The sequence below is a fragment of the Bemisia tabaci genome, chromosome 2 (assembly GCF_918797505.1).
Source record: "Bemisia tabaci chromosome 2, PGI_BMITA_v3".
Taxonomy (NCBI): Eukaryota; Metazoa; Arthropoda; class Insecta; order Hemiptera; family Aleyrodidae; genus Bemisia; species Bemisia tabaci.
In genome coordinates this window covers 20,419,605-20,434,234 of record NC_092794.1, presented here as the reverse complement: position 1 = coordinate 20,434,234, position 14,630 = coordinate 20,419,605, and the positions used below count along the sequence as shown (strand labels likewise).

Sequence of the window (14,630 nt, the reverse complement as noted above, 5' to 3'; positions counted from 1 at the left end):
AACCATTTCAATGTAGCTAAAATTTTTCATTGGATAAGATTGAGGCAGAAATATTATGTGTTTCTAGTCTAGACTTTGTTTATTGTGGAGGCATTAATTTTTTTGGCTATTTTCAGAATTGCACTCTGTTCTCTTTTAATACGACATGTAGTCCAGCTGTATCTCAAAGTTCTCAGATGTCATTGAAGGGGGATTTTGCCCCAATTTTAATTTATTTCTACCCAAGAATACAAAGCAAGCCACGTGCAAATACCCCAATCAACGGCTAAATTTTGTCAATGTTGCCTGTGAATGTACGTTGTGATTCTAATTTATGTGTTTGCCTGTGTTTGTTATATGTATTCGTATCCCCTCCTTTTATAAGTTATATTTTGTCCTTATGATCCCTGTCTACTGTACCTGTTTGGTGTGCAGGTATCAATCTATCTACTCAGCATATCTGATAGGCTCTCTCCTATCTACTTCCTTGAGGATAATTTTTCTAGAGATAACAAGCTTTTTTGAGAGCTAAGAACTATTTATTATTATTACTGACCAATTTTTATTAAATTTTATTCAAAAATTCTAATTGGATACATTTTTAACCCCATAGAGAAGAGGAGAAAAAGACAGAGAAAAAGAAAGACAAATTCTCATAATTTCATGAGATTTGCAGTTAAGTTTTACGTACTATCAAGAGTAATAATTCAATAGAAATAAAAATTAAAAGTTTGCACATCTTTTTGTAAGATACAGCATGCTCCAGCATGTAAAGCTGGATTTTTTTCTAATTCCCATTGTTGATAATGTCATTTCTAAAATTGAACTATCATTACAAATCATACCCAAGGGTTTGAATTGACTGGTTTATCACTTGTCTGCCGAAAAAAATGATCTAGCCCAAGAAAAATGGTAGAAAGAAATGCGCAGTCCTTTACCCTCACCCACCCCAGTTAGGATGCTAACAGTTAAATTTTTTCTAAAATGATAGCAGTGCTCTCTTTTTCAGATTCTTCTTATTTTTAAGACATTCTCTACATTCAGCAGCTCTTGAAATCTTTTCCAGGATAGCTTGGATGACTGACTGCAGAGTCGGTCCAAGGAAGATGATTTTTAATTACCTCTCTGTTAAAAGACTAGGATTAGCTAAACTTGAGGTAATGTGTAAAGGATGGATTGATAGATTTCGGTGGAGGGGGAACTCAGCATGTTTTGCTTGACTAGTTACTGATAAGAGTACTAACTAACTTGCTTTCATTTGTTCTTTTTATCTCTTCCTGGCCTGTAACTAACCCGTTTCCTCTCTATACCTTCCGTTTGCTCACATCGTATTGCCTGCGTACATACATTATTCTTGCTTCGATGCATGATTTTTGTCTTATCTGAATTTATTGTGCAGAAGTGCCCACATTGAACAGTAAATCAAGGTAAAATAAAAAGACACAGGGAACACATAGATAAAATGAAGGGGAACAACACATTCTTAGTGACGATTCACTGAAGGGGGTGCATCAAGGCAAACATGGAGTGCAATCTCTTTTGTCTTCTGGGGAAGTGGATGGTACAGATATTTGCAGAGATATCTATCATATGGAAGTCTGAAAAGAACAGAGAATTGGAGTAAAACTAAAAAGCCAGCCATCACTTTTTAATTTCTAAGGCTTTGATGCTTGCATGCTTCACTGTTTTTTGTTAATTTTTTTATCTATTCATTTTTTCTTTACTTTTTTTGGGGGATTTCTTGGAATTTTCAAGAACCCAAGTTTCAATAAGGATCTTAGGAAATCGTCCTCGAGTATTTCTGGCTCATCTTCTAATTAGATTCTCTAAATTTCAATACTTGTAGTTTCATTAATTTTGTCATAATATACTTTCTTTTGGCAGATTGATACTTAATGGCATAATTATATTATAATGTTCTGTAGTTGTCCGTCAATACGAAACAAAACTCAAGTAGTTAAACATTTTTTCTATGGATCGTGAATATGGTATTTTAAGTGCATAGAAGTGTTTTTATTTTATTTTTTCAAATTTCATGCTTCACAAATGCGCGGAAAAGTGTTAAGTGTTGAAAAAATTTGAATCTCTGGTGTCGGCTTATTTACAGCACATTTTTTACACTGAAATGTATTCGGTATGTGGTGGTATCCTCTCTCAAGTTGGTCCAAATTTTAACAAGTGATTAACTGTGTGAGAACGTGGTGCTAGTGTAATTTTTGGAATCAAGGGAACTGACTCAGTTTTCCTGTGCATTTTTAAGTTCGGTTCACCGGTGTTTTAATACTTTATGTGATGGTTTGTGGATCAGATTTGTGTTACCTATCAAAACTATTTTTATGGTGAGAGTTTCGAAAAGAACCAATAAGTAGATAAATTGATCACATAAAAATTAACGGAGCCTGTTTTTGCCTTATTTTCCAGAACGCTTCAGCCATCATAATAGATACCCTGGATCGTTAGTGTAACCCTAAAAAATGTTCTCATCGGCAGAAGGGTGGAAAAAAATTTCAGATGTAGGAAGAGGTGCTTTTGGTTTTGTAAGCCTGCATCAACATCAAAGTGGTCGCCATGTCGTAATAAAACAAATCCAGTTTGAAAAAGACTGCAAAATAAATACAGATGCTGTGGCAAATGAAGTTAATGTTTTAGCCAATCTTAAGCATCCAAACATCATCGCATTCTATTCACATTTCATTGCAGCAGATACTCTCAACATCGTAATGGAGCACGCTCCTCATGGTAATCTGAACGAGTACCTAGCAAAACAGAAAACGCTCCTCTCCTCTGATGAGGTGCTTCACTGGTTCTGCCAGCTTTTAATGGCTGTGAATTACCTACATTCTCAAAATATTCTGCATCGGGACATCAAACCGCAGAATATTTTGTTGTGTGGAGCAAATGGCTCGATCCTGAAATTAAGTGATTTTGGAATTTCAAAAATTCTGTCAAATTCTTTTACAACGTCAGCTTTTGGCACGCCAGAGTATATGCCACCAGAAACGTGTCATGGACATTACTATCATCAGAGCGATATATGGTCCATGGGCTGTGTTTTATACAACCTTGTGACACTCAAACATCCATTCGATGCAAGTAACATAGCAGATTTGATGTCAGCTATAATGAGTGGTCAATTTAAGGAGCCTATTAGCTGTCCAATTTATGGAGACGCATTGTGTGACATTATTAGATCAATGCTTGAACATAATTGGAATCATCGGCCCACAACCTCTGTCTTGATAGCTCATCCATTGATAGCGCAAAACCTGTATCTGCTGCCACTCCATTTAGGGGCTTCTTCTTTTCTGTAGGAGAAACGCGATTCATTTTTAGGCCTGAACCTGTTATGTATGGCTGTTTTAAAAATTTTAAGTGTGAGATATAATTTTTTCATGTTTAATTTAAAAAAAAAAGTGTTTGCGCCAAAAATATTTCACAACTCTTAGAAGTTTGATGTACGAGTATCTAATTACTTTTTAAGATACTTAAGGGACAAATTTGTAATTATAAAGTACTGTTAGAATTTTTTATCATTTGATATTGCTTCATGCTTTCATACTGTTTGTACATTTTTTCTAACTCTTCTTGAAAGATATAAAACAAAAATTAACAGTTCGTAGTATACCCTGCCCCCTTTTTAACTTATCAAATTTTTACTAGTCTCCCAATTTTTTTTCGATGGAAGAATTTTTAACACATCTTTTATCATTGATTCCTGACCGTGTTCTCTATTATCTGTTAAACCCATTGTTATTTCTATACTAATTTTATGATAAATAAAGTCCCTCTCATGTTTTTTCTCTCTCTACCTATTTCTCTATCTATGCATTACCTACTTCCTCTATCATCTGTAACACAATTATCCAATCAGCATTATGGCTTACTAATATTATTTACATTAATTTTGACTTTTTGTAATCAGTATCTCCATTCTATAGTTCATCTAATTTTTTTGTTCGTTTTTTTGGGGAAAAATCGAAATTTTTAAGCACCTACTTCATTTAAGAGAATATCCCTCTGTGGCTTTGGAAGGCACAGCTGTCGTAGAGAGGACCAAGCATCAATTTGAAGGTTTTTGCCAGAATTTTTTGTCATTCATTTTTCTCAATCTATAGACATACATCTTTTTTGGGAATCAATCATATTTAATGAAACGTAACAGCATCATTTTAAAATTTCACTGCTACCCATAGTAAGGGTACAAATTTCTCACGAAGACTTAGTCTACATCATTTAACCCCAGCTTGTATGAAGATTTTAAATAGAAAATTGCCCCCCCCCCCCCCCAATGAATTTTTGCTCTAATTTGACCAGTTTCCAACAGATTACTGTTTAGGTAAGTGCTTCTCTCTGTTTAAATAAATACTCAACTTCAAAGATCAAGAAATTTGATGGTTGATCGGAAGTTACAGAGGAGACGAGATTCATCAATGCTCATTTCTAAATAAAAATATTGTTTTTAAATAGGCTGCTTATACTTATCAATTCTGTTTCCTTCATTGATGGTTTATTACAATGAAATAATCTCTATTGAGTCTGTCATGTTCGGCTCTTGGCACACATTACGATCTTGTTAATTATTATATTAAGCTGCTTGGTATTGACTCTAAGTACCAGAGAGAAAACTTAAAATTATCTACACAAAACGAAACGATGCCTCAAGAGGAAAAGCCGGTGTGCAAAATTCTTGACTGACCTCTTTCCCAAATCGTTGTTGTCTTGTCATTCGCTTGACTTCACTTTTATGGTTTTAATGACTTTAAAAAGCTTAAAGTAATGCACAGTTTAATAATGAGAGTAAAGTAAACGAAGTATAAATGATTCGGATGTTGTGATGTTCTTTCAAAATATTTTGTGAACTCTATTTTTTTTTCTCCAGGTACGACGGGCAGGCACTAAAATGCCAGCACCCAATTTTGGATGTGGACAATCCAGAAATGATGAAGTACATGAAGTACCAGCCACCGATAGATTGTGGGCCCGAAAAAGACTGGGTGGAAGTAAACGGAAGTATTGCTCGAATAACAGACGAAGCAAAAGAAAAGCATGGTGACATCTTGTGTTTATTTACTGGTAAGCATGCCATTGATTTTATTTTGAATCTGTGTTTGTTGAATTTACTGATAGGCCTTTAGAATGATTTTCTTTATTGCTCGTATCAAAAGATATAAGGCTCCTGATGACGCAGGAATTTTCTCGGAGTTATACAGTTAACTTCCTCCAATAAAAATTGCATAAAGACCAGATTATTAGTTCCACTTAGAGAGAAATTCCACTCAGAGGGATTTTTGTTCATATGAAAAATTCGATGGGACCTTAAGAAAGTTTGTCTAATAGGAAATTTTCTCTTAAAGAACTCTTGGCTTAAAGGAAGTTGACAATACCATGGAGCTTATTACTGAAAATCTCTTGACTAAGTTGATGTCTTGCCTAATTTCGGAATTATTCAGAAAATTACTCATCTAGCAGGGAAAGTTAAATCACACCAACATTGGTCCCTTAGAGATGCGCTGCTTGGCTTAATAACAGTTACCTCCCATCAGAAAGACAACTGCTAGTATGTAGGTGTTCTAGAATGGCCCTTTACTAGCAAAGCGCAGCCCTCTAACTCGGAAGAAAGTCCTTGTTTCAATTAATGATACAATTTCATAATTTCGCCGAAATGCATCTTAAATGTGTTTCAAACAAAACTGATCAATGGAATTGAGACTTTAATTTTTCTTTTCGCAGATATTTTAAGAAAATCTGATGATTCTGTCTTTGCTGGTTGGAGTACAAAAACAAGGACTGAGCACAATTTCGCAGGGAGTGACTTTGTTCGAGCGGATTGTGAAGCGCAAGATGCTGCATCGTAAGTTTAATCATGTACACAGAGGAACTCATGAGTTCTGCCCCCTAAACCCTGTGTAGCTTCTGCCTCTTTCCTGGATGACCCCCTTAAATTTTTTGGGGGGAAGGAGGGGGGGGGGGCAAAAATAGTTATCTTTGACGTAAGAACACCCAAATTTCAGGTCTGTATCTCAATTTTTTCAACAGTTACAGGAGTGATTTCTAATTCTGGTGTTGCGGGACTTTTGTATCATCCTGTATAGTCATCAATAAGACCTGATTGCTGTTTAAAGATTGCCATTAAATATGCCACAATAAGCAATGATTGCCATTTCATTCTTGGGTTATTTTAATCTGTAGAAAACTTGAGTGAATGAGGTTTTTTATTTTATCTACTTTAATAAAACTAAATCCACTAATCTTACTTAATTATATTTTCTCTATTTCAAGATATTTCTTTGAAAAAACTGTTGGGATTAAAAGAGCAGCTAGAAACATATGACAAACTAAGAAAGCTTATGAATGTCTAACTATGAAATATGTCATATTTTATTGATTGGCTATTATTTTAATGCAGATGGTCCAGTTTTTTGATGGGTGTTCGTCATGATCAGGACATACTGGATAGAATTGGATGGGAACATGTGCCACTCGATGGGCTTAAATTGAATGTTATGATCATGGGAGCTGATTCCATGTCAAGGTTAAAAATGATACGCAAATTACCGAAGACCTATGACAAATTAAAGAAAATGGGAGCGATTATCCTGGAAGGTTACAACATTATTGGAGATGGAACACCGCAAGCTTTGATCCCTATCTTAACTGGTGAGTACTTATTATAAAGTGTTGTACACATTGTTTAAAGAAGAATGAAGAATTGTTTCCAATTCAGTTTTTTTTTCTTTTTTCTTTCTTCCCTTCAAGAAGACGGTTTCAAAAGATTACAGAGAGTGAAAAAGGTTTAAAACCAAGCTGATCCAAGTATGAATTGACAGAACACATAGAACTTAATAGCAGCAGACTTAAGTGGAAAGTATTTTCAAAATAGCAAATATTTCAAACTAATTGTTCCCAAAAAAGGTATAAAAGATTGTTTCGTAAGGTATGTAATATCCTCTCAAGTCTACAAGGGAAGAATCATTAATAACATTTTTGGAAAAATTGTGTTCTCATAGTATTTTGACTTGCTTGGTTGATGTTAAATATGCTTCAAAAATGGGTAGTTTTATTAATTTGATCGTAATTTTTGCAGGTAAGACAGAGCTCCAGCTTCCAGATACACGCAAGAGAATGGGGTCAAAAGCTAGTCATGTGGATGTTTATCCTTTTATTTGGAAGGATTTTCAAAAAAATGGATATGTCACTAGTGAGTGAAGTTATCTTTTTGTATTTCGCAAAGATTTAATTCAATATTGAATGATATTTCTCATAATCTTGTATATAAATCCAGTCATGCTCTAAAGCTATCAGTATAGGACATTGCACACAAACCAAGTTTGGTGGTGGCTGAATTTGAAATTTTTTGATACTATGTTTCTTACAACCTCCAGACCACAGCGAACTGTTAAAATTTTCTTTGCAAACTTTCTTTGTGCCAGTCTCAAAAAAATTGGGTCATAAAATACTTTTTTCAGCAATTTTATGTCTGTTAATTTTTGAGAAGTTGCACTGTTGTCGAAAATGCGGAGCCTTTTGTTCTGAACTGAGTTGAAGCACCTTTCTGTCGTGCTAAGAAAATAAGCGGCATGAACATTTGAGATATGCCAAATTTCCTCCAATAAAATCTTTATTTCCATGAAGATTAATGAATATTTTCTTTTAAAATTTTCAGATAATTTAGATCTAATCGGGAATAAAATTTCCTGAAAATTCAATGACAAATATTCACAGATTTTTCTAAAAATACATATTTTTGGAAGGAAATTTGGCAACGTCTCATGCGACACTCATGCAACAGTCTTCCTTAGCATGGCATCTTAGAGCCTCTTATTTTGATCATCTTACCTTCTTCTTCTTTTTTTTTTTTTTGGCCCTTTCTTACTTTTTGCAGAACCCTCTTCAAATCTGAGCTATGTTCTTGCTCTTTTGCTCAATCACACACTTTTATCTGTGCACAAGTCCCCGCTTTCCCCCTTGAGCTTTCAAAATCTGAAGCTCTATTTTTATGTCTTCAAATTATATATATGTTACTTTATTTTCATTACAGCTTATTTTGAAGATTCCTCTAATGTTGGAACTTTCACTTATCGCCTGAAAGGTTTTAAAGAACAGCCAACGGATCATTATTCAAGACCATATTTCATTGATGCCACCCCATTTTTCAACAAGTATCGTAAGCTGTGTATGGCGGGAAAACCAAGGCATTTGGTTAGTTTATAAAATTTAATTTATTTTATGGTTGTAGTTATACATCATTTTTGCAACAAAGTGTTTCTGTCTTTGTCTTGACACGCTTTTCATTATCTCTTATTGTTCATTACTATGTTCTGGACACCGAACTCATTAAGGATTGGCTCGCTTCAATAACTGAGCAACTCTATCGTAACGTTTCATTTCTGTCTCATACACTTTCTTGCATAAAAAGAAAACTAACAGATATTTAGCTAATAATATTCTGATACATATTCCCTTTAAAAGATGGAATAAAAAAATTGGAATGTTTCTATCAAATATATTTGCCCATGTTCCTTTTAAAAATTGAAAAGTATGCAGTGAAACCAAAACATCACAATAAAAATGGGCAGTTTTGGGAGTAAGCCATTCAACTGGTTTTAATGGTAAAAAATCATCAATAACGTGTCAGAGTATCAGGTCGGATCGGTGTTTCAAGATCTTTCTGATTTTGAAATCAACTCCTCCTGGGCCTCAAAAAATCAGATCCACCATTATAGTCGCTGTTACTAGTTGAGGATTAGACTACAGGAAATATTTGGTTATCATAAAAAAAATGAGAAAATCCCACTAGATATTGATGGTCAGATGCGGAAAATGTGCATCTCAATTCCATCGTTTAAAAATCTCCCATCATGTTTTCTTTTCTGTAAGAAAAACGAATCAAAAGTTTTCCTTGCAACTTTGTGTGATTTTTTACATAGAGTGAGTGGATAAAATTATTAGGAAATTTTAATAAAAACTCTTGGTTAGTTTTCCTCCAAAAAAATAAAACATGAGAAAAGATTACGAAGATGCAATCTGAGGTTTTTGAGCTTAGCCAACGCAAGTAACCATTACTAGATCCTTTGAAGAGAAACCTTACTCTTGGTGCTCAGGAATACTCTTTTTTTCACTATCACATTCAAAGAGTTCCTCTAAAGCTTTTGAGTGAAAATTTTCTTGTCGCTTTTTTTTTTTATCACTCCTTCCTTTAAGATTTTTTTTTTTTTAAAATCAACAGAGTTGTAAGTAAATTTAACTTCGCAACTAGAAAACTTTTCATTGAATTTTTCTTTTTCCTTTTGCCCAGCTCTTGATGGATTTCCCCCGGAACGTTTTCCAAGTTTACCGGGACAAACCAAAATTTGTGTTCAGTTTTCTTGGCGAAATTTCTCATGATTCCTATAACCTCGTCCAAGCGATTGATGACGACTTCGTAGATTGGTTAAGATGGTTTGAAGATGGTAATTATTTAAATAACACTCTCCTAATCGTCATGAGTGACCATGGACCAAGGTTTGTTGAAAAAATATTTCTAAGTATGTTTTATAAAGTATATAAGTACCTATATTTAGTAATAGAATATTATTAAAGGATCTGGGGTATATAAGCAATATTTTTGAAAAAAAGATTACACAATACTAGAGTTGGGCCGAAATGGAATTTTCGCGTCACCGGAACCGGATCCGGATATCGGTTTTTTGTATCCGGCCGGATCCGGATACCGGATAATTCAAAAAAGTATCCGGCCGGATCCGGATAGTACCGGATCCGGATAGTGCTTTTTTCGCGCGAAAAATGTCGCGATTTTTGAGGTTAAGTTTACTCGACTCACGATCGGTCGTAGCTAACAAAATTCGGGCCTTGAATTTCCACCTGCATCTATGAAAGTGAAACTATGGAACGCCGTTAGTGTCAAAACCCTTTTCTTGCGCGCGCGGAATTTTTTCTGGCGCGCGGAATATTTTTCCGGCGCGCGGAAAGAAAAAACCAGTTTTCGATGAAAATCTCTGAATTTCCGGATTCCGCGCCGGTTTTCGATATATTTGCGCCGTTTGTGTCAAAACTATTTTTGTCGGCGCGCCGCTTCAAATCTGTTCCGCGCGCGGAATTTTCGATATATCGATTCCTGCTCGCCGTTTGTGTCAAAACTATTTTTTCCGGCGCGACGCTCCAAATCTGTTCCGCGCCGCGCGGAGAATATGTATTCTCCGCGCGCAGAAAAATCGATATATCGGAAAAGTGGCGCGCGGAATTATTTTCTGGTGCAGCGCCGGAAAAAACAGTTTTGACACGATCGGCGAGCAGGAATCGATATATCGAAAATTCTGCGCGCGGAACAGATTTGGAGCGTCGCGCCGGAAAAAATAGTTTTGACACAAACGGCGAGCAGGAATCGATATATCGAAAATTCCGCGCGCGGAACAGATTTGAAGCGGCGCGCCGACAAAAATAGTTTTGACACAAACGGCGCAAATATATCGAAAACCGGCGCGGAATCCGGAAATTCAGAGATTTTCATCGAAAACGGGTTTTTTCTTTCCGCGCGCTGAAAAAAAATTCCGCGCGCCGGAAAAATATTCCGCGCGCCAAAAAAAATTCCGCGCGCGCAAGAAAAGGGTTTTGACACTAACGGCGTTCCATAGTGAAACACGCGGGTCGCGGACTAAAGGAATTTACGTTGCGATCGCGTCAATTAGCAGAACATGTGCGTTATTCCGGTAATAAAGGTCGAACAATTACCATGACTGAAAAAAAGTCAAAAGTTTCAGGAAAAAATTCAGAAAATTGTATTGATAGGGAAGAAAAAAGAAAGAATACCACCAAAAATTTATCGAAATTTTCAGGGCCAAAAAAGCACTATTCGGCGGGTCCAAAAACCGGATAGCGCGATTATCCGGCCGGATCCGGATACTCGCGAAAATCGTATCCGGCCGGAGCCGGATATCCGGTATCCGGCCGGATAATCCGGCAATCCGGATAATCGCCGGATACCCGGCCCCAACTCTACACAATACTAAGTATTGTGTACGGAGCTAATTTCCAAAAGTGAATCTCAAAGTGTTTAATGTAAAAAGGATTAAATGACCTCAACTCAATTTCAAGTTTTTAAATACTTTTAGCTTTTTTCAGGCTGTTAGGTCAAGGTCGTGTGTAATTTTCAACTGCTAACCTGTTTCTCTTGGCATCATGAAAATGTCACTTAGCATGTTTATGCTCTAGATACTTCAATTGGACGTAATTCTGCCAAACGGAACTGTGTGCATTATGATGTGAGCCCTGTTACGTATATATTCTTATGGGTCACAGGGCTCACATCTTAATGCACATAGTTCCGTTTGATAGAAATACGTCCAATTTAGATAATGTATCAATGATAAAACTGAAGGAATGCTTAGCTCTGTTTGCAATGTTGCAGGCTCTTTATCATATTTTATGTTTCAAATAAATAAGTGTACTAAGTCATTTTGATATCTTTTTGGTCAATCTTCTCTATGTAAAGAATTAAAAATGGAACTTTCAAGCAATAGCTTTGATTTGTTCTTGTCTAGCAAATTAAAATAGGAGCAGAGTTTTTGAACACTGCAAAGGAGATTCATATTTCTGCAGTTTCACCGTTGATGTGTCATGACGAATGTAGTATGGACAGATAATGTTGACATTAAACGAGGAGAAAGTATGAAATGAAAAAAAAAAGTTAAATTATGTAACAGCTTAAGGGTAACGTTGAAGCTCACTTGTTGGACAGTGCACTTCCTTAAATTTGTTCCTCAATGGCACATAGTATTAACGATTTTTGACAGGTTTTGACTATCATCCTCCAAGTTAAAATTTATGTTTTTAAAAGTCAAAATTCAGTTTTTCTTTATTCAGCTCAAATGTGGTTCCTCTCTCTAACCAGCACATTCACTTTTTCATGTTTTTCAATTTAATTCTAGAAACTCGAAAACCCTTATTACTGTACACACAATTTATCCAACAAATTTTCGTTTGCAATCTATTTTTCAGCATCACCCAATAAGGTCTGAGTAATTTCAACAATACTCAGTCCCTCTCTAGATATTGCCAAGATCACCAGGGTAATGCAATTGATCTTTGACTTAACTCAAAAAGACTTGTTAATTACAACATTACGCTGCCCCATAACTTTACAAAGCCTCACCTCATGACCTACAGTATATTCATTTAAACATCCTTATATGCTTTGGAGAATGATTTTATGCCTGCAGGTGAAGTGTGTGTAGCAGAAAAATTAAATTTTCAAATTGCCTGTAAAAAGTTTTGAGCATCCCAAATTTTGAACTTATCTCTTAATCAATCAGAAGTTTTTTTTAAAGAAAAGACGACCAAAAAGTGTCTTTTTTTATAAATTATTATTTTTCAGTATTTTAGATTGAATTTTCTTTAATTTGAAAGTCATTCCCCCCTATATTTCTTTAAAAAATATCATATTTTTGATTTTCATAGGTTTGCAGAGACAAGAAATACACAGCAAGGGAAACTGGAAGAACGACTTCCATTTTTCTCCTTTATTTTTCCGCCATGGTTTGAAAAAATGTATCCAGAGGCAATTAAAAATTTCCGGTATAACGTTCACAGTCTGACGTCTCCATTTGATATTCATGCAACTCTTAGAGATGTGCTCCACTTTTCGGGAGATGGTCCTGGAAATATCAGCAACAGGGGTATATCACTTTTCAAGAAGGTAATTATTCAGTGCTTGCAAAGAATTGAAAATTGTCCCTTTCTTTATGGTATACATATAACATTTAAAAAATCATAGCTCCACTCCTTCTCCTTTCTCCAAGATGAACTTTGAAGCTCAGACCAACCTCCTTCACAATCAATTGGTATGCTCCGCTTTTGTAAGATTTATTAAAGGTTAAGTCTTTACACAAAATCTTAGATGTCGAAAAATCGGAACATAATATAATGGAATCTATGAGAATGAAAACCCACCAACCCGGAAACTTAAAAAGGCCCAAATTTCATCAAAGATGCTTAATTTCCATAAAAGCCATTGAAGATGGCACATAACTTGGAACTTTGTAGTGTCCTAAAGTAATTGTTCTTCGGCACACTAAAGCTTTCTTTGGCCAACTTCTTTACCTACTGCGGAGATTTTTTGTTTCTTGAACATTTTTTTTCTGCGTTAGTGTATTTCCACCCTCATTAATTCACTTTAGGAACAGCAAGTTCATTTTTAAAATTGATAGTTTTCATTTGCCAGTTTTTCTACTATTTTTGTGCCTTTCCAGTTCAGAGATCCGAAGTTTAGCATAAAGAGACTTCTGATCACATTCTGATCAAAATCTAGATTGGATCCTGAGTATATGACCTCCGCTTGTACGATCATCTCTATGACAACGGCTCACAAGATATGCCATTTTAAAGTTTCAACTTTGACCCCTATCCGCTCTACCCTCTCCCCAAATTTTCTTAATCAAGCTCAGAAGTATGCGATGTTGCCAAGTTACAGAAATATTCCTATTATTTTGGGTCCCCCCTTGTGTAGGGCATGTAAGCAAGTGAGAAATTTGGAAGTCGTTGATGTGGAGCTCTGGAAATTTTATAATCGCTTAATTGAAATCGATTTGGGAGCAAGAATCTTTCTTCATCCCCTGAAGTTTAACTCCTATTTTTTATACTTCTTATTTTTTTTTTTCAAGATCCCTCCAGAGCGAACATGCAGGGATGCTTTCATCGAGCCCCATTGGTGTGCCTGTCTTGACTGGGAAAGGTTAAGTGTAAGCAGCTATGTTGTGAAGAATATCGGCGAACTCTTCGTTAAACATGTGAATTCGTGAGTCTGTTTGTAAAGGACTACGTGCAAAATGGGCCATTTGGGGCTCGGGGCAGAAACCTTTGAGACTTGCCCTATTCATTCACCTAACAATGCCCCATCTTTTCCCAAAGTTTCAAGCCCCCCAAAAATTTTGGGGAGACGCGGCGGGGGGTCAAAGTTAAAAACCGGCAAAATTTTCGCGAATTTATTACTCGAAAACCAAGAACTTTTGGAAAACGCGGTTTAAACGAGCGTATTCAGCGTGACGAGAGCTTTCAGAAAATGTATAACATCATAGGGTTTTGTCAACTTCAGCTCGAGTTATCGCCTCCGAAGCGCCGGAACGCTCAAAAAAGACCCCTTATTTTTTCACGTTTGGGCCGATTTAAAAAAAAGCCATTGTTTTATTTTGATGAAAAACTAATATGTTGTTCCTGACTCTCTGTAGACCCTCTAGCTCTTTACCGCATGCTGGGGAAATGTTTTGGTCGCGAGTTATAAGAGCCGAAAGGAGCGAAGGTCGGGAAAATCGGCTATTTTAAACTGCGCGCGCGGCGTTGATCGGAAGGAAAACGTCCCCTCCCACTCAGTTCGGCGAATCACACTCCTCTGCCGACCTCGCATTGTTGCCACATGTCTCCTGATCCGTCGCCGCGCGCAGTTTAAAATAGCCGATTTTCCCGACCTTCGCTCCTTTCGGCTCTTATAACTCGCGACCAATACATTTCCCCAGCATGCGGTAAAGAGCTAGAGGGTCTACAGAGAGTCAGGAACAACATATTAGTTTTTCATCAAAATAAAACAATGGCTTTTTTTTAAATCGGCCCAAACGTGAAAAAATAAGGGGTCTTCTTTGAGCGTTCCGGCGCTTCGGAGGCGA

The 14,630-nt window shown here is 36.2% G+C and overlaps 2 protein-coding genes and 1 long non-coding RNA gene across 8 annotated transcripts in view; all 3 read left to right on the top strand.

The window, feature by feature from the left end:
• The window catches only part of LOC109043598 (Ca[2+]-channel protein alpha[[1]] subunit T), a 370,781-nt gene that overhangs the window by 209,955 nt on the left and 146,196 nt on the right, over window positions 1–14,630 (top strand). The window lies entirely within an intron of this gene.
• LOC140224018 (uncharacterized) overlaps window positions 1–14,630 on the top strand; it is a 91,324-nt gene that overhangs the window by 26,691 nt on the left and 50,003 nt on the right. The gene's annotated exons all lie outside the window — the stretch shown is intronic.
• Window positions 1–14,630, top strand: part of LOC109038367 (uncharacterized) — a 29,615-nt gene that overhangs the window by 8,947 nt on the left and 6,038 nt on the right. For 4 of the 5 annotated variants that reach the window (XM_072296885.1, XM_072296884.1, XM_072296883.1 and 1 more), the window contains 8 exons: window positions 4,859–5,052; window positions 5,710–5,830; window positions 6,386–6,636; window positions 7,064–7,177; window positions 8,018–8,178; window positions 9,275–9,480; window positions 12,433–12,670; window positions 13,635–13,768. In XM_072296885.1, the coding sequence (XP_072152986.1) occupies window positions 4,859–5,052; window positions 5,710–5,830; window positions 6,386–6,636; window positions 7,064–7,177; window positions 8,018–8,178; window positions 9,275–9,480; window positions 12,433–12,670; window positions 13,635–13,768 (1,419 nt within the window). Of the gene's footprint in view, window positions 1–1,045; window positions 1,137–4,858; window positions 5,053–5,709; window positions 5,831–6,385; window positions 6,637–7,063; window positions 7,178–8,017; window positions 8,179–9,274; window positions 9,481–12,432; window positions 12,671–13,634; window positions 13,769–14,630 lie in introns of those variants that run through there. The other variant, XM_072296886.1, reaches the window with a different exon arrangement.